At 43.9% G+C, this 23,066-nt stretch overlaps 1 protein-coding gene across 1 annotated transcript; it reads left to right on the plus strand.

The window, feature by feature from the left end:
- The first annotated feature begins 2,802 nt into the window (after positions 1-2,802).
- On the plus strand, positions 2,803-22,555 carry LOC147124336 (uncharacterized). The gene is made up of 4 exons (XM_086004284.1): positions 2,803-2,892; positions 5,871-5,945; positions 14,666-15,194; positions 22,267-22,555. The coding sequence occupies exons 1-4, from the start codon at positions 2,803-2,805 to the stop codon at positions 22,494-22,496; spliced, it is 924 nt and encodes a 307-aa protein (XP_085860410.1). The 3' UTR covers positions 22,497-22,555.
- Positions 22,556-23,066: the final 511 nt, after the last annotated feature.

Genomic DNA, 23,066 nt, shown 5'->3' on the forward strand with positions numbered 1-23,066 from the left:
ATACGCGAGACCCCAGGATGACACTGATGTAGTTGCTCTAGGATAGACTGTCGTGCTGGCTGTGGAATAATCACTCGTGCTCCCCACAACATGCAACCATCCTGCACACTCAGCTCTGTTTTCCTGACACTGTAGGGTGTGAAGTCAGCCCCTTCCGGATGCTGTGGCCATCCCCTCACCACATATTCTCGAACTCTAGACAGTACTGGATCTTTACTTGTCCATGTTCTTGCTCTGCAGTCACAAGTGCCGTGTCAGTGTCCTCCAACACCAACACTCTGTCCTTTGGAGCTGCACAGATAGGTGTGCCTGGCAGTGGAAGACGGCTCAAAGCATCTGTGTTCCCATGGTACTTGCCTGCCTTTTAGACGATGACATACTCATATGCCCTCAACGTCACGGCCCACCTCTGGATCCGGGGTGACACCATCTGTGGAACTGCTTTCATTTCATTGAAAAGAGAGAGAAGAGGTTTATGATCGGTGCATATGGTGAACTTCCTGCCATATATGTACTTGTGGAACCTCTGTAACCCAAACATTACTGCTAACCCCTCTTTGTCTAACTGGGAATAGTTTTTTTCCGCTGGTGTTAGAGTTCGGGACATAAACCCTATTGGTCTTTCAGTTCCATCTTCCATGCAGTGTGAAAGAACTGCCCCCACTCCGTAAGGTGAAGCATCACAAGAGAGAATGATGTCTTTCTCTGCATTGTAGTGAACCAGCACATCTGACGACAGCATCAGTTTCTTGGACTGTTCAAATGAAACCCCCTGCTCCTCTCCCCACTGCCACTGTGTCTCCTTGCGCAGTAGTTTGTGAAGAGATGCTAACACAGTTGACAAGTTTGGTAAAAACCTGTTATAATAGTTCAGCAGTCCCAGGTAAGCTTTTAACTCAGCCACATTTGTAGGAGCAGGGGTGTCCTGCAGTGCTTGTACCTTCTCCTTGAGTGGATGGAGCCTGGTGGCGTCCACTCTGTGTCCCAGGAATAACATCCCAGATTACTATACTTGGTTAACTGGCAAAAATTCAGGAGTAGGTTTTACTTCATATTGGTATTTGCCTTCTTCCATCTGTGCTGTGCAAGGGTGTGGCTGCAGCTGTTGCTAAGCTACAGAGACGCTTGAAACTTGTGTTCATTGTTCTACAGTTCTTGCTAAGCAACAGGGTTTGTTGCTTTATATGGAGCTGTCAGCTCTCCCTATCTTTTACTATAGCGTTCGGTTATCCGGAATTTTTGATGAACCGGCACCACGTCAGTCCCTCCGTGCCGGATTTTAAAAAAGTTTCCTGTACTGAAACTTCAGCCCCATTGCTAATTTAACCAAGCAACTGGCCTAATATGGCAGGTCTCTCAATATTTTCACCGGAAGACTAATATGCCAGACCATATCATAGGCTGCTGTTAGATTGAGGACGACAACACCAGTTGTAAGGTTTTACTGAAAGCCATTTTAAATGAAGGTGGTTTGGGCAAGTACTTGGTCACAAGTACTGCAGCCAAGACGGAAACTAGCTTGGTCTGGGCTCAGCACAAAATCGACTATTGGAGACATACGCTGGAGAATCAGTCGCTCGAGCATCTTGTAACAAACACTCAGGAGTCCTGATGAAAGGTCAGTGACCTGAGACGTGAACTCTGTTTCTCTCTCCACAGATGCTGCCTGACCTGAGTATTTCCAGCATTTTCTGTTTCTAACTCGGGAGGGAGATTGGTTAGTAGCTTGCTACCAGCTGTGAGTCCTTGCCTGGCTTAAGTAAACCAATGATGTTTGCTCAGCGCCATCCTGCTGGAATTTGGCCTTCGTGGATGACACGAGTGAATAAATATGATAGCCAATTACAAGCATGTGGACCAAGGTTCTTCAAAAATTCAGGGTATATTTTGTCATATCTGTGATACCAGGTTTCATATTATGTAGCGCAAAGTCAAGTTCTAATGGTGTGTAGGCTGGTGGAGGGTCCTTGTTTTGAGTATTTCAACAAAAGTGGCACCATTCATCACGTACTTTCCGTTCAAAGACATTGTTGCAGGGGACTCTTGCCGTTTTTAATAAGTGACTGGCACGACACAGATGGTCAGGTCTGTGCTGGTGGACATTGAGTAGGATCCAGGCGATCGATGAGGGTCCATCTTTTATGACTTGAGTGAGTAAAATACATCTGTGAGGTTGTTTCTTCCCAATGGGCTTGACAAGCAGCATCAACTGAGTCAAGTAGGTGGCCTGCAATATTTGGGTTGCCAGAAGCCTCGTACAGTTTCAAAGGGGCACGGCGTGGACAAAGGGCGAAAGCCAGGACAGACTGTGGATTTTGCAAATTTCCAGAGGGTGCCACAAAATTGTTTCTGAGCTTCCTCAATTGGAATGTTATGCCGTAGGATAATAACAGTGATTCATTTAGCAATCTCTGTAAACAAAGTTCCATCAGGATTTTCTTGTACTTTTGATGAGTGGTAGTTGCAGTCTGACATATATAAGTGATGTTCAGTATTGACTGCGTGGAAAGTCATCAAGAACGGTGCATGATGTTGGTTGTCGATAGCTGTTGATTGATGTCACCCAGCAGATGTGAAGGGAGTGGTCTTGACACCATTTTGCTGAGCGGAAGGTGCCATTCTAGGGTAGTGGATCAGGACAAGGTTATTACTAGAGGCATAACTGTGTAACTGATCACTATCTTCATTGAATATGAGTAACCGCAGTCTGTATGGTGGTTATTAAAGTCACCAATGTAGATAGCTAGGCAAGAAAGAGATGGGAGTAGATTGTTTCCTCAGGCTTTACTTGGTTGCTTCTAAATGTTCGCCATCTTGAAACCACCAATCAATCAGGAAGGGATCGAGTGTCTCCAGGCTGAGATCCAGGCTGAGAACGTAACACACTTGCATGTATGTATTGTAAGAGAAAGGGTAGTGTTGGCCAGATTTGGAATTGCTTGTAAATTTAGTCTATTAACGAAAGTAGTGTGACATACTTTGTTGTTTTCCATGTTACGAGAAGCGATATGAGGTAGATTGAATTTCTGACAACTGTATTCTGTTTAGTGCTATTGTGTAAAATAAATCAATTTCTTGGTTTCCAATTGACCCTGTCTGACTAGAGTACTTTCCAGTCCACTTTCTGGAAGGTAGGAAAAACTCATTGGGGTACATGTAATCCAGTAACCAGTACAGACAACAAGAGACCTCAGTGTCACTGCTTCAGATCACACTATCATATGGCTAGCTGTTGGGCAATAAAGGTAAAGTCCTGATCACAAGGCACATAGGATCCACTTATGGGAATGGCCATCAACACTGAACTTGAAAGACTATCTAGCGCAGACATGAAATTTGTAACAAGCTAAGAGAACCACAGCTCTGGGCAAAAATATCAAGTTTAAGCTCTGGCTTTTGGGAGAGGCAGAGGTCTTCAAGTAAAAACTTTAATGAAAACATTAAAAAAAACAAAAGGCAATTCAATAGATACATTTAATTATGTTAGTGTGTGCAAGAATATAGATAAGTTTTTACATTATTCTAATACAGAAAAAAGACAGAACAGTAATGTAGAAAGAATTGGTTTAAACCATCTTCTCAAAGCCCGTCTTTTCCTGTCAACAATGCTGATAACATTGGAGGAAGATGAATTTCAGAACCAAGGACATTGTACTGTAAAGATAGGCACATATAGATTATTAAATAAATAAACTAGGTGGATAATATTGAGCTTACTGTTGTTAGGATTGAAACACATAAGCCCGGATTTTGCAGTCGGCAACGAAGGAACGGTGCTTGACATTCACCTTGCTGACCGCTTGCCACAAAGTATTTGCGGGCTTTAGAGCAGAGTCCTGCTCTAATCCAGTGTCTAATCCAGCACGGTGCCCTCTACAGGGGGTCTGTGGCATCTGTGAGAAACAGCAAGGCTCTTCAACCAATCAAATTGAAGAATCCTGACTGAGCCATGCAGTCTAAACCAGAAAGTATAAAGCAGGAAGTTTAAATTATATTTAAATCATGTACTGAAAGCGAAATAACGATTGGGAAATACAGGTGGGATTAAGAGAGAGATAAAAGAGACAGACAGAAAAAGTAAAAATCATTTTTTTAAATCTCCAACACTTATTAACTTCTGAAGGAATGAGACTCCACACTTCCAAAATAAAATTTTCAGGCCGGCGAGGTTGTTTGGCAGTAATTATTATTTATCACGCCGTTAAAAATTCACTTACTCCTGAATGCAGCAGCCCTAACTTTCCCTGGCGTCTTTAGTGGGGAACTAGTAGGCAAGTACCACAAGTTCACGCCATTGCATTCATTTCAGTGCTGAGTCTATCGGCGAGGACTGTTATGCTGCACCCTGTGGCGGAGCGGGGTATATCTGACAACAACTTCTAGATTTCTGCGTTTAACTGCGCATGTGCAGGCGCCAGAAGTTGCTGTTCTATTTACTCCATAATAGCAGTGAACACTGTTAGCCTCACCGTTATTCGCAACGCAAAATCTGGGCCATAGGCTTTTGAAACACAGGCTTTTCATCACAGCAGGGGGTTGTGTAAGAGAAGGAGATTGCTGCAATGTAAGAGGCAATATGTTGCTATAGAGCTTTCATCAAAGGTTGTTTACAACAAAGCAATGATAAGTAACAGTATGGTATGAAAAGAGATGAGGCCTCTCATCTTTGGCAGTCTGTTCGAACAACTGGCTAGTCATAAAACATCAGATAGTGTTGCATCCAGCAGGAAGCAGAGCATAAAGAAAATGGTATAAGAGATGCAATGTTTTTGCTTAGTTAGAAAGACCTTTTGCTACCTTCAAGACCTGGTGGCTTGAACAGGCTGGGAGAAGCCATTTGCATGGTTAATCGTGAAATTTACACATGTAAGTGTTAGACGTAAGGCTGATGTGTGCTGCACTGTATGGGTGTTTAAGATTAATGTTTTGTCAATAAATGAAGTGAATGATCAGACATATTGCTGTCTCTATCTTTTCAAATCTTTTAAAAGGGTAAAGTACTTATCCAACAGTGTGAAATATGCAAATGTTTTCATTTTTATTTGTTTAAAGCTTTATTTTAAAAATTAGAAAAAAGGTGGGTGAAATTTTTTTCAGAAAGCATTTTGAGTGATTTGTGGGGAAAAGATAATACAGTACCATGTATTTATGACAAGCAGCTGTGACCAGCCACTGTTCAGATTAACAATTTAAATTCTATTAAATCGCCAATTAGTGACAGGGAGTCCTGACCAGTAACTAGTGACATTGTTATACCCATAGTTATCAATGGATTATGGAACCCATATAAGAATTTTAATATATTAACTTGGGATAGAAGAGGGAGGGGCCTGCCTCTCCCCAGTTTTGGATTTAAGGTTCCTCCTAAATCCAGTTTTTTTTAATCGATGTAAAACCCCATGCTTCTGAGTGTTTCATTTCATTTTGTGAATAAGTAAGAGTGCTCACCAGAAATAATAGTAATTAGTCATCTAATTCTAAACCAACAATTACTCAGATTGGGCAAAATCTATTATTTTTGCCATTTAGCCCAAAAGCTTCTGGCTCAAATCACCTTGGATTATAAATCTGGTTTAGCTCTTTGGTCACTGCTTACAGTCAGTATCAACAAGCATCAGTGAATTGATTGGCAAATAAAAAGAATTAAAAGCCTAAAGTAAAACACTGTCTGAATTTCACATATATTCATAAAAGAAATGGGTATGAAGCAAGTTAATTACAGTGTATTAAAATTTCATAGTAATTCAATTATTAAAAGTAGTATAGAATATAAACAGGGTGGCAAACCTATTTATGTTATGCTGCCTTTATATTAGCTGCTTGCTAAAAGAGGAGATGTTAAACTTCTACGTAATGCTTAATACCTGCAGAATTTTAAGATGAAGGGAAATGAAGAGGAATGGAACAATGAAGAGAACAGACTAATTGAATGTTCCTCCTTTAGGGTAAGAATCAAATGGAAAAAATACAAATAGCAAATTAATAGCCTGGAATTTGCGGTCAGCGGCGAAGCGACAGCAGTCGCCTCTGACCTCTTAAGATAACTGCCCACAAGGATCTAGTGATCTCTGTGGTGTGATTTTCACCTCTCCCAATGTTAGTTTGAATCTGGTGCCAAATCAAGCAAATCTCCAGCAACAGTGATGTCATCAAGTAGGCTGAGCAGCCAATCACATTGAATTATTCTCACAGACAGCAAACCAGGAAGTAAAAGACACAGATTATAATTTACTTCTTATAAATTTTACAGAGTGAAATAAAGATTGGGACAAACACATAGGTTTAAGGTAGAAGCTGAAATATCAAACTTTCTTTAAAAAAATATTTTAAAAATCATGTAATCCTTAATCATATTAATGGAAAAATTTGACATTCCACAATAGGAGAAGTTTTTGTCCTTCAGTGTGATTTGAATTGATTGGGTAGTTCCACAGCACAACCTGTGGTGGAGCAGGAAATGACTGACTGCAACTTCTGGATTTCTGTGTTTATCTGTGCATGCGTTAAATCCTGAAGTTGCTGTCAGTTTCAGAGGGGTAATAACAGCGAATGTTGACAGCTTCGCCGTCATTACCACTGCAAAATCCAGACCAGTATGTACTAATGTATTTCCTGAGCCACTAATAATTGCATTCGCATAGTGCGGTATTATGACAGACTTGTGGTATTGCACATTGATACACTCATGTCCCCATCACCTTACAGCACTGTCCGTAACAGCAGCCCTACTTCAGTTGTAATGTTGTAAAGTAAATCAGGAATCTAGAGGAGTCAGTATTACCACAACTTGCAAAATGAGCAGCACCGTGGCAATAAATGTAAATGCTGCATTCAGATGGCAAGTCAACCACCACTGCACTGCATACCTCCTTCTTGTTGGATAACAATCAAACCGATGGTGTCCTGAAAAAAGATCATCGACCCACCCACTTGGTTGAGGAACTGTGGCCTAGAACTTCAATGGCACGGCGCATCATTTTCAGACTCTAATAAAGCATGCAGGAAGTGCACGATCATTACAAGCTAGAAGTGCGCTGCCCATCGTATTGGTGTAGTCAAAAAATAGGCGTCCAAGGCCCATATCTGAAACAGGCGTTCGGACCTTTACATATTCAAATAAGGAGCCTAACGACTGTTTGAGGTTCCCTCTGCAATATTGAGTTGCCCTGAATGAAAACCAGGTCTACATGCGGCCTAATAAGTGGTACTTAATGGAAGTGCTACAGGCCACAACTGTAATGTCCGTGTGTAATTGAGACACGGACTGCAGAAGTTGGTTATAACAGGTGTTCATTGAATGGAGACAAAACTGGAACTACTATACAAAGTTACTACACAGGCTTATATACAGGGGTGGTCACTACTGGTACTGCAGTATACAGGGGCTGCAGAATATAGTTCCTTCTTCAAGGTACATACACTACAATTCCTCCCCTTTTAGCTAAACAGTACATAACATTCGATTAATAATTAAATAACATATTTACAATTACAGTTGCTATATACATTAGCTGAAGTTAATCAATTATAAATTCAGTCTTTGAGGAGGCTTCCTGATTCTGTCCGGATAACGCCTCTTTGGGGTATCAGGTTCTTCTGGCAAAGTTGATTCGGGATCAACGTCGTTGTTTGGTTCATCTGCTTCCAATATCACCGATTCTGAGGTAGATCACAGAATCACAGAATCCCCACAGTGCAGATAGAGGCCATTTCGGCCCATCGAGCCTGCACTGACACATATCCCACCCTATCCCTGTAACCCCACGTATTTAATCCCCTAACACTAAGGGTCAATTTATCATAGCCAAATCAACCTAACCTGCACATCTTTGGACTGTGGGAGGAAACCGGAGCACCCGGAGGAAACCCACGCAAACACGGGGAGAATGTGCAAACTCCACACAGACAGTCACCCGAGGCCAGATTTGAACCCGGGTCCCTGGCGCTTCGGTTTCATCACCTGGTGTATAGGATCGTGGTGTAGATTTGACGTTTTCCAGTGACTCTAGAATCTGGTCAGCATGGCATCTTACAATGCTCTCTCCAACGTCCACGGTATACATTAGAAGTCCTTGCCGTGTGCAGATCGTTCCTGGCTGCCATTTCTCTGTGCGGTAGTCCCGGGCCAAAACTGGTTGACCTATCTTGAAACTCCTGGTTGGCCTTTCATTCATATTCTGAAACTGCCTGTTCTCCACATCTCTTCTGATGTTTGGCTTAACCAAATCCAAGCGGCATCTTAGTCTTCGATTGAAGAACATCATGGCTGGAGTTTGGTTGGTAACCGCATGTGTCGCATTCCGGTAGGCAAACAAGAAGTTATCCACCTTGTGTTGTAGGGGTATGTCTTCATTACACATTGCCTTGATAGCCTTTTTGAATGTTTGAACGAACCTCTCAGCCAATCCATTGGTGGCTGGATGATATGGGGCGGATGTGTAATGCTTAACATCATTGTTCTTTAAGAACCTCCGGAACTCTTCAGACACAAACTGTGGTCCATTGTCGGAGCAAATCTGTTCAGGCAGCCCATTTCTGGCGAATATGGTTCGTAAGACTGTGATAGTTTTTTCTGTGGTGGTTGAGGACATTTTTATTACCTCTGGCCACTTTGTGCATCCACCGCAATTAAAAACATCGAGTCCATAAATGGACCAGCAAAATCAATGTGTACCCTTTGCCATGGAGATGAGGGCCACTCCCATGGATGTAGAGGGGCTTGTGGTGGGGTGTTTTGGACCTTCTGGCATCCTGTACAGCTCTTGGTCATCTCTTCGATTTCTCTATCGATTCCCGGCCACCACACAAACGCTCTGGCTAAGTTCTTCATTTTTACCCCTCCCAGATGACCCTCATGAAGCTCATTGAGCACTCTATCCTTCAATTTGGGTGGAATTACTACTCTGGATCCACACATCAAGGTTCCTCGGCACACTGACAGCTGTTCTCTTCTCGGCGAGAATGCTGGCAACAGTGGTTCGCCATGTGCTGGCCATCCCTTCACCGTTAAATCATAGACCCTGGAGAGTGTCGGGTCATTTCGTGTTTCCTTTTCTATGTTTGCATTCGTCACAGGTAGACATTCGACTATGGTCGAGTGGAATATCTCCACAGGATCCACTGCAGGTGCTTCTTCCACCGTCGGCAACGGTAGGCGCGACAATCCATCAGCATTCCCATGCTGTTTAGTTCCTTTGTACTCGATGTCATATTGGTGTGCCCCTAGGAAAAGGGACCACCTCTGTAGCCGTTGTGCTGTCATTATCGGGACGCCCTTCTTAGGGTTGAAAATGGAGACAAGAGGTTGATGATCAGTTAGTAGAGTAAATTTCTGTCCGTGCAGGTAGTGATTGAACTTCTTCACCCCCCACACCAGGCTGAGGGCCTCTCTGTTAATCTGGGCGTAGTTACGCTCGGCTGCAGTTAACGAGCGTGACGCAAAAGCTATCGGCCTCTCTGAACCATCAAGCGATTTATGTGACAGTACCGCTCCAATGCCGTAGGGAGACGCATCACACGCCAGTCTTATCGGTAGAGATGGGTTGTAGTGAGCCAATACTTCTCTTGAAGTGATCAGGCCTTTACACGTCTGAAAGGCCCGCTTACATTCATCGCTCCATTTCCATGCTACTCCAGTTTGTAGCAGGGCGTTCAGTGGGTGCAGAATTGTGGACAAATTCGGCAAAAACTTATGGTAGTAATTCACCAATCCGAGGAATGACCTCAGTTGCGACACATTTTCAGGCGCTGGAGCCTTAACTACCGCTTCAATTTTGTCAGGGGACTTATGTAACCCCTCTTCATCAATTACGTGGCCACAATACGATATTTGTTTCTTAAAAAACTCGCACTTGGGGTGATTGGCTCGTAGCCCATGTTCTCTTAGTCTAGTGAGCACCTGCTCTAGGTTGGCAAGGCGTTCACTGTCATTTTCACCTGTCACTAGGATGTCGTCCAAGTAACACTGAGTCCCCGGAATCCCTTGCAGGACTTGTTCCATCGCTCTTTGCCATATAGCCGGAGCTGATGCTACTCCGAATACCAGTCGATTATACTGGTAAAGACCTTTGTGAGTGTTTATCGTGAGATATTTCCTAGAGGATTCTTCAACCTCCATCTGCAAATATGCTTGCGCTAGGTCAATTTTTGTAAAACGTTTCCCTCCAGATAGTGAGGCGAAAATATCTTCTATCCTCGGAAGAGGATACTGTACTGTGTGAAGGACTGGGTTCACAGTCACCTTGAAGCCCCCATAGATGCGAACCTTCCTTGGCTCCTCTGACTTATTGTTTAACGTTTTCTTCATGACAGGAACGATGGGTGTCGCCCACTCGCTCCAGTCTACCTTAGATAACACGCCTGCATTCTCCAGATTCTCCAGCTCTGCCTTGACGGCTGGGCGAATTGCATACGGTACCGGTCTTGCTTTGAAAAACTTGGGAATTGCATTCTCTTCTATTTTTATCGAGGCGGTTACGCCTTTAAGAGTTCCCAGTCCTTGTTGAAATACCTCTTTAGCGTTAGCTAAGATTTTTTGACAATCGCCCAGGTGTGACGTCGCCATCCTTTTTACCAGCCACAGTCAGTGCCTGAATGGAGTGCCAGTCTAAAATTATTTTTCTGATCCATTCACGTCCCAATAACGGTGGTCCACCATCTTGCAGTATGTACAGATACAATTTCTGTATTTCCTTGCCGTTGTATTCGACAGGCACCCTTATTTTCCCTCTGGGGTATACTTTCTGCCCCGTATATGTCTTCAAGACAATGGATGTGTCTTTCAAGGGTATGTGTGAGAATAGCCGCTCGTAGTCTCGTCGATTCATGACGGTCAGGGCTGATCCTGTATCCAATTCCATTTTGACTTGGGACCCTGCTATCGTGAGGGTGACCCAAATGGTTCGGTGATCCTCTTTTGCGATTACGTTGTGTAGTTTGAGACAGCTTAGTCTCTTGTTCCCGGATTCACTATCGCTCTTCTGGTCTTCGGAACTACTGTCCGTCATCTTTTGTACTTTCCTGTACTTTTCCTTAGTAGTCTTTTTGTTGTCGTTAGTCTTCTTCCCGGACCTGCAAACTCGTGCAATGTGTCCCATCTTTCCGCATTGCTTGCATGTTTTGTCCTTGAACCAGCAGTCCTTCTGGTCATGGGTTGTTCTGCCGCAGCGATAACATTTTTCAAATCCCCGTGTCATTTCATGGGTGCCGTATTCCTGTGGCTTTTGCTGTATTTCCGCAGCTCCCCTTGCTGCTGCTTCATACGATACTGCCACGCTGAAAGCCTTATCTAGCGTCAGCTCTTTCTCTGAGAGTAACCTCTTCTGGGTTCCTTCACTCAGGAGTCCACAGACAAATTTGTCCCGTAGAGTATCTGCCAGGCGTGCTCCGAACTGGCAGTGCTTTGATAGCTTGTGTAGTTCTGTAAGGTAATCAGCATTGCTCTCATCTTTATGCTGATTTCTCTTGTGGAATTTAAATCTTTCTGCTATCAGCAGCGGTGTAGGATTTAGGCGTTCCTGTAGGATATCAACAATTTCGTGAAAACTCTTCTCCATCGGTTCGACTGGAGTGATCAGGTTCCGCAATAGGCCGTACGTTCTTGCGCCCATTAAGTTTAGTAGTACCGATGCCTTTTTCTCATCGGCTACTTCATTTGCCTTGCAATATACTTCGACTTTTTCCACATACGTGGTCCAGTCTTCTATATCATTATCGAAGGCAGTGATTTTGCCAGTCTTCGGCATCTTGGAGATCTAAGATGGCGCCTCCCGCGCTTTGCCTTCTTCCCCGATTGAACAAAATGGCGCCTCCCGCGCTTTGCCTTCTTCCCCGCTGGATTAAGATGGCGCCTCCCGCGCGTTCTGCCTTTTCCGCTGCTGCCAGCGCTGTTACTGGCGTTTTTATACCTTGATGGTGATGCCCTATGGTCTTCGCGCGCTTCCCCCCGTGCTGCTGCCAACGCCGCTCTCCGCGGTCCCCGTGGCAAACTGCAGCTCCTCGCGGCTTTCTGCGCTTCTAATTTCTTTTTCTTTTCTTTTAATTACTGTTCCCGTCGTCAGAGCAGACCCTATGGGACACTTCCCTCCCTCTTCTCGGGTCTGTACGCTGCCCGGCTGCATAGCACCGGCCGCGCCCTGTGTGCTCCACCCTCTCCTCTTCCTGACAACGCTGCTCGGCCCCGTTGAAAAGCCACCCAATCGAGCTCTAGCCCGCCGCAGCCCAGGAAGGATCAGTGTACTACCTGCCACCAGCCCGATTAGCTGGAACACCATAGACTGGATAACCAAGCCCAGCTCTCGACAGCCTCTCCTGCAAATCTTCGAATTCGATGAATCAGAGGGCGGTTGCCCACGGTCGACGCCCGTTTCTTCTGTTTGTTTGTTTTTTTTTCTTTTTGGATTTCTTTCTTTTGGCTTCGACCTCTAATAACTTCGCTTCAGGGATGGATCCCCGTGAGGTGGTGCAGAACTGTAGGTAAGTTCGGATCTGTTCATCGCCAATGGTAATGTCTGTGTGTAATTGAGACACGGACTGCAGAAGTTGGTTATAACAGGTGTCTACTGAATGGAGACAAAACTGGAACTACTATACAAAGTTACTACACAGGCTTATATACAGGGGTGATCACTACTGGTACTGCAGTATACAGGGGCTGCAGAATATAGTTCCTTCTTCAAGGTACATACACTACAACAACCAACAGCGTAAGTGTGTAAATCATACTTATCTGAATGTGAAGCCCCCTCCCGGCTCTGCATTCAATCCATGCGGGCCGCTGCTGGCCGCATTAACCTACTCGACCGCTACTCACACTTCCCAATCCTGACCACCACAAACCACTCTCCTGGTTGCCTTCCTCTCATGGTCCCCTTCAAGGCCTTTTCTCCAGTGAGCTGCCTGGGGACGCCGAATAGGCATCTGCAGCTACCAACACTTTCTGTCAAAGCTCGCACATAAATAGCAGCCATATAAGTGGTACCAAAGGGTGACTGGCAGCCATGGTACCATTCCCCAGCAAGGAGTGAGCAACTTCAGGAAAGGAGGGGTGTGGAGAGAAATTGGTGAAAGTAAAATAGAAGTAAACTATATTCAAAATATAAGTTATCAAACTGGAAAAATTCTTTTAAGTGTGGCTAATCAGTTAAGCAGCAGTATAATTCAAATGTTCAAGTGAATGTTTCTACAAACCACAGAAGATGCCAGGGGTGAATTTCCTTGGGACTTCTCCCGCTCCACCGCCCAAACTTCAGTGGAAGCTTATGTAAATGGGGTTTCTGCTGAACTTCCACCAAAGTTACAGCAGCGGAGCGAAACAAGCCCGAAGGAAGTTCAGCCCACATCTTGAGTCGTAATTCAATTCTACCACTCTTAGGACCTTGACTTAAGACCTAGGACTATGGAATGTTTCTGTAGTTGGAGCACTTAACTTGTTGCAAGCTGTTCCTGATGTTGTTGCTAGATCAATTCAATTGGTAGTGCTGCCGTGAAAGTGGGACACAGATATAAACACCAAATAATGTCATAAATAGAAGTTAATCAAAAAAGATCTTCTCCTAGTACAAAGTAACATTTTGATAATTAAATATTAAAATATTCTTTTGTCAGCCTTTTTCTGTATGCTACTATACACCATTTTGGTAATCGGTAGATAGTTCTGTATAATTGTAAAATCATTAATGATACACTTTAAGACAATACTTCCTAAGGTATTGCATATCACAGACAGATGGAGGTGAGCATAGCATTTTGAGCAATTGTTATGACATGTCCCTGACTAAGCATTAAGAGGTAAAAATAGGTTATGGGGCATTAAAGCTTTAGCACCAAGGGAAAGCTGAAAGCAGAAACATTAAATGAATTGCCCTAGAAAATTGTGTTTGTATTATTGTGTCAAAGACAAGCATAGTTACTCAAGACAGTAAAATACCACAAGCCACTGCACCGTACAATATCCTACAAAGCGGAGTGCAAAATGTCGCACAAGTTAAACTGCCATTGAGGAATATCAATACCCTGCACATCTGCAGATGTCACAAAAAAGGTATTGATGACACTCCCTCTGATTTACCTCAGTTGTTGATGTTGCATGTCATTGAAATACCCAATTGAGGGAAAAAAGGGCCAGTGCTACCATAAAGTTTAACATAGCACTTAAAAAAAAAAGACAAAGCTCATCAATGATACCAATATTCTATCAAACTGAAGAGGGCAGATAAACTCTGAACAGAAGAACTCTAAATTGACCATTGTGCTCGCTATTGTACCCAAGGCAGTTCATAGGAGCCTAATCAAGCAAAAGTTGACACCGAGCCAAAGGAGACATTAGGACAGGTGACCAAAAGATTGGTCAAAGAGGTAGGTTTTAAGGACTGTCTTAAATGAGGAGAGAGAGGCAGAGAGATTTAAGGTGCGAATTCCAGAGCTTAGGGCCTAGACGGTTAAAGAGGTTAACAACATAAAATTAACACTACCCAACTGCATGTCTCCCAGATGCCTAGGCATTTTTCTTATTTGTTGTCCTTGGCTTAGTTGCCAGGTGACCTAACAAGATAGCAGTATTCCTTTGTTATGCCACAGGTGGTACAAGTGACCTACAGTCTTAAGAAATTTTACATATCAAGATTTCAGTTAATGGGAACCCTGTTAATTTTTGTATTTTTTTTAGGTATCAGAATTGTTACATGCCATTGAAAGTTTAAGTAAGGGACGGCTGAGGTCTCGCAGTGAACAGAATCATGTGAAGAAAGTAACAGAAGCGCAGAAGCCCCAAATACCCTATGTAGAGATACCAACTACTAATGACAATCAACATATAAAAGATGCAAAATCACCAGATTATAACACTATTAGATCAGGCTCATCCAAAAGACTTACATTTGTAGCATGCCCTCAACAAAGGATTTTTGATTGCAACATGAAGATAAAATCTCAAGGTACACGAAAACCAAAGCTTGAATGTAATTGGCCCAAAAAAACTAATTTGGATAACCAATTTGATCGGCCGATTCGTGCACCGAAGAAGAAAAATGTGAGACCTATTTTGAGTGCAGTTGGAGAATACAATCTCCCATCTCTTTTAAAACCATTTCTGCCAGAAAAAAATAGAAAGAAAAGGCCACATCAAGTCAGAAGCCCCTTTCTGAACATCAAGTCATCTCTATTTCATCCACATATTCAACCATCAGTACCAGCAAGTAAGCTATAGCTATAAATCATAGGACTGATTTTTCTCTCTCTCTCCCTCCCCATAATCAGGCAACAGACAGACAAGGTGTACTGGAGATGCACTGTGCCTGCTGAGGGAGGAGTACGTGCAGATTTCCTAACACAGATCATTTGCATAGTCTGAGTGCCTTTCTGGCATTGGCCCACCCCCGGAAGCAAATACAGGGATGCACCAGCAAACTTTACAGGTCTGCAGTTGGGCTTCTGAACACCAGCATTGGGGTTTTCTGGTTACTGCAGGAGAACACAAGGCCCAAAGACCATCCCGCAAAACAAAGAAATGAATTTATCTTCAGCATGTCTTCTTCTTTCGGGTGCCCTGGAACCACTTGCAAGTGTTGGATGGAAATTAATAAAAGACAGTAGATACACAACTTTTCCTAGTAACAAGTATTAGTTAATATGGGATGAAAACTTAAATTGGATCTGTAAGTCAAGTTTGGCTGGGTCTGTCCTCCACCTCCAGCTTCCGGTCCCATGACACATGGATGTGATGTGACAATCATAGCTGCTGCTCCTGCTTCTACTATTCCTACAGCAGCATTTGACATAGGTTCAACACAGCTTCATTTTGACCACGTTAGTGTTCTGACTGTTCATTTCTAACATTTTATTTTGTGTTAATTTCTCTGATAAGTTTGTCATTTTTGAACTAAATACATGCATTTTTGAATCTCTTACCGATACTGATATGCTGACAAGCCTAACTGAGAACCAGAGAGCATACAAAGCAAAGGAAACAGAAATGAGATTATGAAATAAAATAGAAGAATAAATATATAGAAAGAGAAAATTAAAGGGATAGAGCGATAAATAAATAGAATAGAACAAAGGAAAAACATAAACAATGGAAAAATGAGGGGAACAAAAAGGGATGAGGAAGATTTTTTTGCACAAATTAAACCAAGTCCTCAAACTGTCTAGCTTTTTTTAAGATAATAAAAATAGTGAATATTTGAAATCTGAAAAATGAAAGTAAATTAGCAAAAAATATAAAAACAGATAGTAAGAGTTTTTATTAGTTATATAAAAAGAAAAAGGGTGGCTAAAGTAAATGTTGGTCCCTTAGAGGATGAGACCGGGAAATTAATGGTGGGAAATATGGAGATGGCAAAAACACTGAATGAATATTTTGTATCAGTCTTTACAGTAGAAGACACTAAGAATATCCCAACACTGGACAAACAGGGGGCTATAGGGGGGGAGGAGCTAAACACGATCAAAATCACTAAGGAAGTGGTACTCGGTAAAATAATGGGACTCAAGGCGGATAAATCACCTGGACCTGATGGCTTACATCCTAGGGTCTTGAGGGAAGTGGCAGTAGGGATTGTGGATGCATTGGTAATAATTTTCCAAAACTCCCTGGACTCAGCAAAGGTCCCGGCAGACTGGAAAACTGCCAATGTAACGCCCTTATTTAAAAAGGGCAGTAGACAGAAGGCTGGAAACTATAGACCGGTTAGCCTAACATCTGTGGTAGGTAAAATATTGGAGTTCATTATTAAGGAGACAGTAACAGGGCATTTGGATAATCATAATTTAATAGGACAAAGTCAGCATGGTTTTATGAAGGGGAAGTCATGTTTGACAAATTTGCTGGAGTTCTTTGAGGAAGTAACATATAGGGTGGATAAAGGGGAACCAGTGGACGTAGTGTATTTAGACTTCCAAAAGGCATTTGACAAGGTGCCACACAAAAGATTATTGCTTAAGATAAAAAATCACGGGATTGGGGGTAATATTCTGGCATGGATAAAGGATTGGCTATCTAACAGAAGGCAGAGAGTTGGGATAAATGGTTCATTCTCGGACTGGCAATCAGTAACTAGTGGTGTTCCACAGGGGTCAGTGCTGGGTCCCCAACTCTTTACAATCTATATTAACAATTTGGAGGAGGGGACCGAGTGTAACATATCAAAGTTTGCAGATGATACTAAGATGGGAGGGAAAGTAGTGAGTGAGGAGGACATAAAAAACCTGCAAGGGGACATAGACAGGCTAAGTAAGTGGGCAGAGATTTGGCAGATGGAATACAATACTGGAAAGTGTGAGGTTATGCCCTTTGGCAGGAAAAATCGTAGAGCAAGTTATTATCTTAATGGCAAAAAACTGGAAAGTACTGAAGTACAAAGGGATCTGGGGGTCCTGGTGCACGAAACTCAAAAGGTTAGTATGCAGGTGCAGCAAGTGATTAAGAAGGCCAATGGAATGTTGGCTTTCATTGCTAGGGGGATAGAATATAAAAATAGGGAGGTATTGCTTCAGTTGTACAAGGTATTGGTGAGACCGCACCTGGAATACTGCATACAGTTTTGGTGTCCATACTTAAGAAAAGACATACTTGCTCTCGAGTCAGTACAAAAAAGGTTCACTCGGTTAATCCCGGGGATGAGGGGATGGACATATGAGGAGAGGTTGAGTAGATTGGGACTCTACTCATTGGAGTTCAGAAGAATGAGAGGCGATCTTATTGAAACATATAAGATTGTGAAGGGGTTGGATCGGGTGGATGCGGGGAGGATGTTCCCGATGATGGGTGAAACTAGAACTAGGGCGCATAGTCTTAGAATAAGGGGCTGCTCTTTCAAAACTGAGATGAGGAGGAACTACTTCACTCAGAGGGTGGTAGGTCCATGGAATATGCTGCCCCAAAAAGCTATAGAAGCTACATCATTACATAAATTTAAAGCAGAAATAGACAGTTTCCTAGAAGTAAATGGAATAAAGGGGTATGGGGAGCGGGCAGGAATTTGGACATGAGTCTAGGTTCAGATCGGTCATGGCCCTGTGGGTAGCGGAGCGGGCCCAGGGGCCGTGTAGCCTGATCCTGCTCCTATTTCGTGTGTCTAATTCTGTTAGATTCAGGAGATGGTTCTGTGATAGTGGATTGGCGGTTAGGATCAGATCAGCCATGATCTTATTGAATGGCGGAGCAGGCTCGAGGGGCCGATTGGCCTACTCCTGCTCCTATTTCTTATGTTCTTATGGATTGAGACATAAATGAGCAAACGTATGCGAAAAGCAAAGAGAATAAGGCAAGACAAAAGTGTGGCAGACAAACAGAAAGATAAGGAGAATGAGGGAATTAGATCATTAACTAGACAAGCAGAGAGATGGTCACAGGAGAGCAATGCAAATTTTTTGTCTGAACACCACCAGGGGGCATCATTTTGCAGTGTCAAAAGCAGGTGTCAGATCACTGAGATCTGCTTCATAGTCATAGAATCATAGTATGCTACAGCACAGAAAAAGGACATTTTGCCCATCGTGCCTGTGTCAGCTCCTTGGTAGAGCAGACACAATTACTCCCACTCCCCTGCTCATTCCCCATGGCCGTGTAACTTTTTCCCTACAATTATTTATACATTTCCCTTTTGAAAGTTACTATTGAACCTGCTTCCACCATCAAGGGGTATGTTATCACAGTGGTTATGTTACTGGACTAGTAATCTAGAGGCCTGGATTAATGATCCGGGGACGGCATTCATAATTCCACCACGGCAGCTGGTGAATTTAATTCAGTTAATTAAATAAATCTGGTAATTGTGACTACCGGATTGTTGTAAAAACCCATCTGGTTCACTGATTCCTTTAGTGAAGGAAATCTGCCATCCTTACCTGGTCTGGCCTATACATGACGTCAGACCCACAGCAATGTGCTTGACTCTTAACTGCCCTCTGAAATGGCCTAGCAAGCCATTCAGTTTTACCCAACCGCTACAGAAAACAATAATAAGCATAAAACCAGACCACCCGGCATTGACCTCGGACATGACACAGGCACACCCAGCCCAGTCAAACCTGCAAAGTCCTCCTCTGGGGACTTGTGCTAAAATTGAGAGAGTTGTACCAGAGACTAGTCCAGCCATAGCCTGACATAGTCATACTGGCAGAATCATACCTTTCAGCCAATGTCCCAAATTCCTCCATCTCTGGGTATGTCCTGCCCCATCGGCAGGACAGACCCACCAGGGGTGGCGGCACAGTGGTATACAGTCGGGAGGGAGTGGCCCTGGGAGTTCTCAACATTGACTCCGGACCCCACAAAGTCTCATGGCTTCAGGTCAAGCATGGGCAAGAAAACTTCCTGCTGATTACCACCTCCCGTCCTCCTTCAGCTGATGAACCAGTACTCCATGTTGAACACCACTTGGAAGAAGTACTGAGGCTTCTGAGCACTGAAGCAAGGGCACCGAATTAACTCTGGCTGGGGGACTTCAATGTCCATCAGCAAGAGTGGCTCAGTAGCACCACTACTGACCGAGCTGGCCGAGTCCCGAAGGACATAGCTGCCAGACTGCGCCTGCGGCAGGTGGTGAGAGAACCAACACGAGGGAAAAACCTACTTGATCTCGTCCTCTCCAATCTACCTGTCACAGGTGCATCTGTCCATGACAGTATTGTTAAGAGTGACCACTCGCATAGTTCTTCTGGAGATGAAGTCCCGTCTTCACACTGAGGACACCCTCCATCATGTTGTGTGACACTACTACCGTGCTAAATGGGATAGATTCAGAACAGATCTAGTAGCTCAAAACTGGGCATCCATGAGGTCATCAGCAACAGCAGTAGAATTGTATTCCGCCACAATCTGTAACCTCATGGCCCGGCATATCCCTCACTCTACCATTACCATCAAACCAAGGGACCAACCTTGTTTCATTGAGGAGTGTAGAAGTGCTCTATAAGCATTTAGATGAGCACTTGAAACGCCATAGCATACAAGGCTACGGACCAAGTGCTGGAAAATGGGATTAGAATAGACAGGGCTCGATGGGCCGAAGGGCCTCTTTCTGTGCTGTATGACTCTATGCATGCCAGGAGCAGCACCAGGCGTACCTAAAAATGAGGTGCCAACCTGGAGAAGCTGCAACACAGGACTACGTGCATGCTAAAAAGCGGAAGCAGCATGCTATAGACAGGGCTAAGTGATTCCACAACCAACGGCTCAGCTCAAAGCTCTGCAGTCCTGCCACATCCAGTTGTGAATGGTGGTGGACAATTAAACAACTAATGGGAGGAGGAGGCTCCATGACCATCCCCATCCTCAATGATGGAGGAGCCCAGCATGCGAGTGCAAAAGACAAGGCTGAAGCGTTTGCAACCATCTTCAGCCAGAAGTGCCGAATGGATGAGCCCCACCATCACAGAAGCCAGTCTTCAGCCAATTCGATTCACTTCACGTGATATCAAGAAACGGCTGAGCGCACTGAATACAGCAAAGGCTATGGGCCCCACCAACATCCCAGTTGTTGTACTGAAGACTTGTGCTCAAGAACTAGCTACGCCTCTAGCCAAACTGTTCCAGTACAGCTACAACACTGGCATCTACCTGACAATGTGGAAAACTACAAGGTATGTCCTGTCCACAAAAAGCAGGACAAATCCAATCCAGCCAATTACCGCCCCATCAATCTACTCAGCAAAGTGCTGGAAGGTGTGGTCGACAGTGCTATCAAGTGCCACTTATTCACCAATAACTTGCTCACTGATGCTCAGTGTGGGTTCCGCCAGGACCACTTGACTCCAGACCTCATTATTGCCCTTGACATCAAGGCAGCATTTGACCGAGTGAGGCATCACACAGCAAAATTGAGTTCAATGGGAATTGAGGAAAACTCCACTGGCTGGTGTCATACTTAACACAAAGGAAGATGGTTGTGGTTGTTGGAGGCCAGTATTCACAGCCCCAGGACAGCGCTGCAGGAGTTCCTCAGGGCAATGACCTAGGCCCAATCATCTTCAGCTGCTTCATCAATGACCGTCTCTCCATCATAAGGTCAGATATGGGGATATTCGCTGATGACTGCAGTGTTCAGTTCTATTCGCAACTCCTCAGATAATGAAGTAGTACATGCCCGCATGCAGCAAGACCTGAACGACATTCAGGCTTGGGCTGATGTGTGGTGCGAATGTTACTTACCACTTAAGTGCCAGGCAATGACTATCTCCAACACGAGAGAGTCTAACCACCGCCCCTTGACATTCAATAGCATTACCGTCACTGAATCCCCCACCATCAACATCCTGGGAGTCACCATTGACCAGAAACTTAACTGGAACAGTCACATAAATACTGTGGCAACAAGAGCAGGTCAAAGGCTGGGTATTCTGTGGCGAGTGACTCACCTCCTGACTCCCCAAAGCCTTTCCACCATCTACAAGGCACAAGTAAGGAGTGTAATGGAATACTCCCCACTTGCCTGGATGAGTGCAGCTTCAGCAACACTCGAGAAGCTCAACACCATCCAGGACAAAGCAGCCTGCTTGATTGACACCCTCTATACCACCTTAAACATTCACTCCCTCCACCACCGGCGCATCGTGGCTGCAGTGTGTACCATCTACAAGATGCACTGCAGCAACTCGCCAAGGCTTCTTTGACAGCACCTCCCAAACCCACGACCTCTACCACCTAGAAGAATAAGGGCTGCAGGTGCATGGGAACACCACCACCTGCAAGTACACCACCACCTGCAAGTTCCCCTCCAAGTCAGACACCATTCTGACTTGGAAATATATCGTCGTTCCTTCATTGTTGCTGGCTCAAAATCCTGGAAATCCCTCTGTAACAGCACTGTGGGAGGAACTTCACCACATGGACAGCAGCTGTTCAAGAAGGCAGCTCACCACCACCTTCTCAAAGGCAATTCGGGATGGGCAGTAAATGCTGGCCTTGCCAGCGACGCCCACATCCCATGAATGGATTTTTAAAAATGTAAATCTGTTGCATGCTAATTACCTGAGGGGGAGTGGGAGGAACGGCGCAACTTCCCTCTTAAGCTATTGTTACACCGAAATTTTTCAGGAAATTCCAGGCCAGTATATTTACTTAATAAATTAAAAAGTTACGTCGGGACTTTCCTCCGGGGTGGTAGATGGCGAGTAACGTCAGCAGAAGCTTGGCAAAAACCCCGATAGACTTGTAAATGGCCTTTCTGATGATCTTACACTGAAGTTATTGTGCCCGATCGGGAGACGCCCAGAGGAAATTCCCGCTGTTATTCTCTAAATTAAGGTGTTTGTATTCATTTTCAGGGGCAGTGCGTTATGAACCCTTTGTTGACTTAAAAGACTTGCAGTTGATGCTATGTAAAGGAGCTGTGAGGAAAAGAGCACCTGAAGTGGTAATGGGTGAACATAAATGTATATTACAGCCCATCCTAATAAGGAGACCGCATAAAGGAACTCTTCCTGTTCCTTTGATCTGTAAAGGTAACAAGTATGTTGAAATGTTCCAGAAGTACAAGTGTGACCTGATCTCTTGACAATTTTTTGACCAGCTAATAAATCATGGTTCTTTGAAAATCTGAATCATCTGCTGAGTTTCTAATTATTCTAAACGGAGCAGGATTTTATGCATCTGTAGTCTGTTGGAATATATTTGTGACATATTTTATGCACTTTGAGTAACTGGTTGCAGGCTGCAATTTTAACACGAATTTTTCCAGAATAGATGGTTGAGGCAATGAGTAGCTGAGCCAACCATGCTGAGTTAACTGATCTCAGCCAGGACAGCAGCAATACAAGTGGCCTTAACTCCCTCAGTTGGGAAAGAGAAAATTGGCTGAGGCTCCTGCGCCTGATCATTATCTAAGCTGGAAGTGAATGTAACGTGAGGATAGGACCTAGATCAGTTGTAATGTCCCCATATGCAAATAAGTCTCTGCTTTTTTTACTATAAAACCCCAATTTTAACCTAACCCACCCGCTGTAAAATTGGGTACAGTGTAATTCAGGCATATGACCCAAATCCGCCCCTTTTTCACCGAGTATGTTAGAGTAAAATCACGGCTTTAAAGTTTTATCGTTTAATGTTTTGTAGTCCCCACCGCTTA

Source organism: Somniosus microcephalus, chromosome 1, assembly GCF_052327205.1.
Source record: "Somniosus microcephalus isolate GS21.2 chromosome 1, FLI_Smic_1.0, whole genome shotgun sequence".
In the NCBI taxonomy this organism is placed as follows: domain Eukaryota; kingdom Metazoa; phylum Chordata; class Chondrichthyes; order Squaliformes; family Somniosidae; genus Somniosus; species Somniosus microcephalus.

Excerpts from the sequence above, each read along its gene's own strand:
- LOC147124336 (XM_086004284.1), top strand. The coding sequence starts at position 2,803 with ATGTTCGCCATCTTGAAACCACCAATCAATCAGGAAGGGATCGAGTGT. Across the intron at positions 2,893-5,870 it reads AGAACGTAACACACTTGCAT|AATTTTAAGATGAAGGGAAA; the intron begins GTATGTATTGTA and ends TAATACCTGCAG. Across the intron at positions 5,946-14,665 it reads TTGAATGTTCCTCCTTTAGG|GTATCAGAATTGTTACATGC; the intron begins GTAAGAATCAAA and ends TATTTTTTTTAG.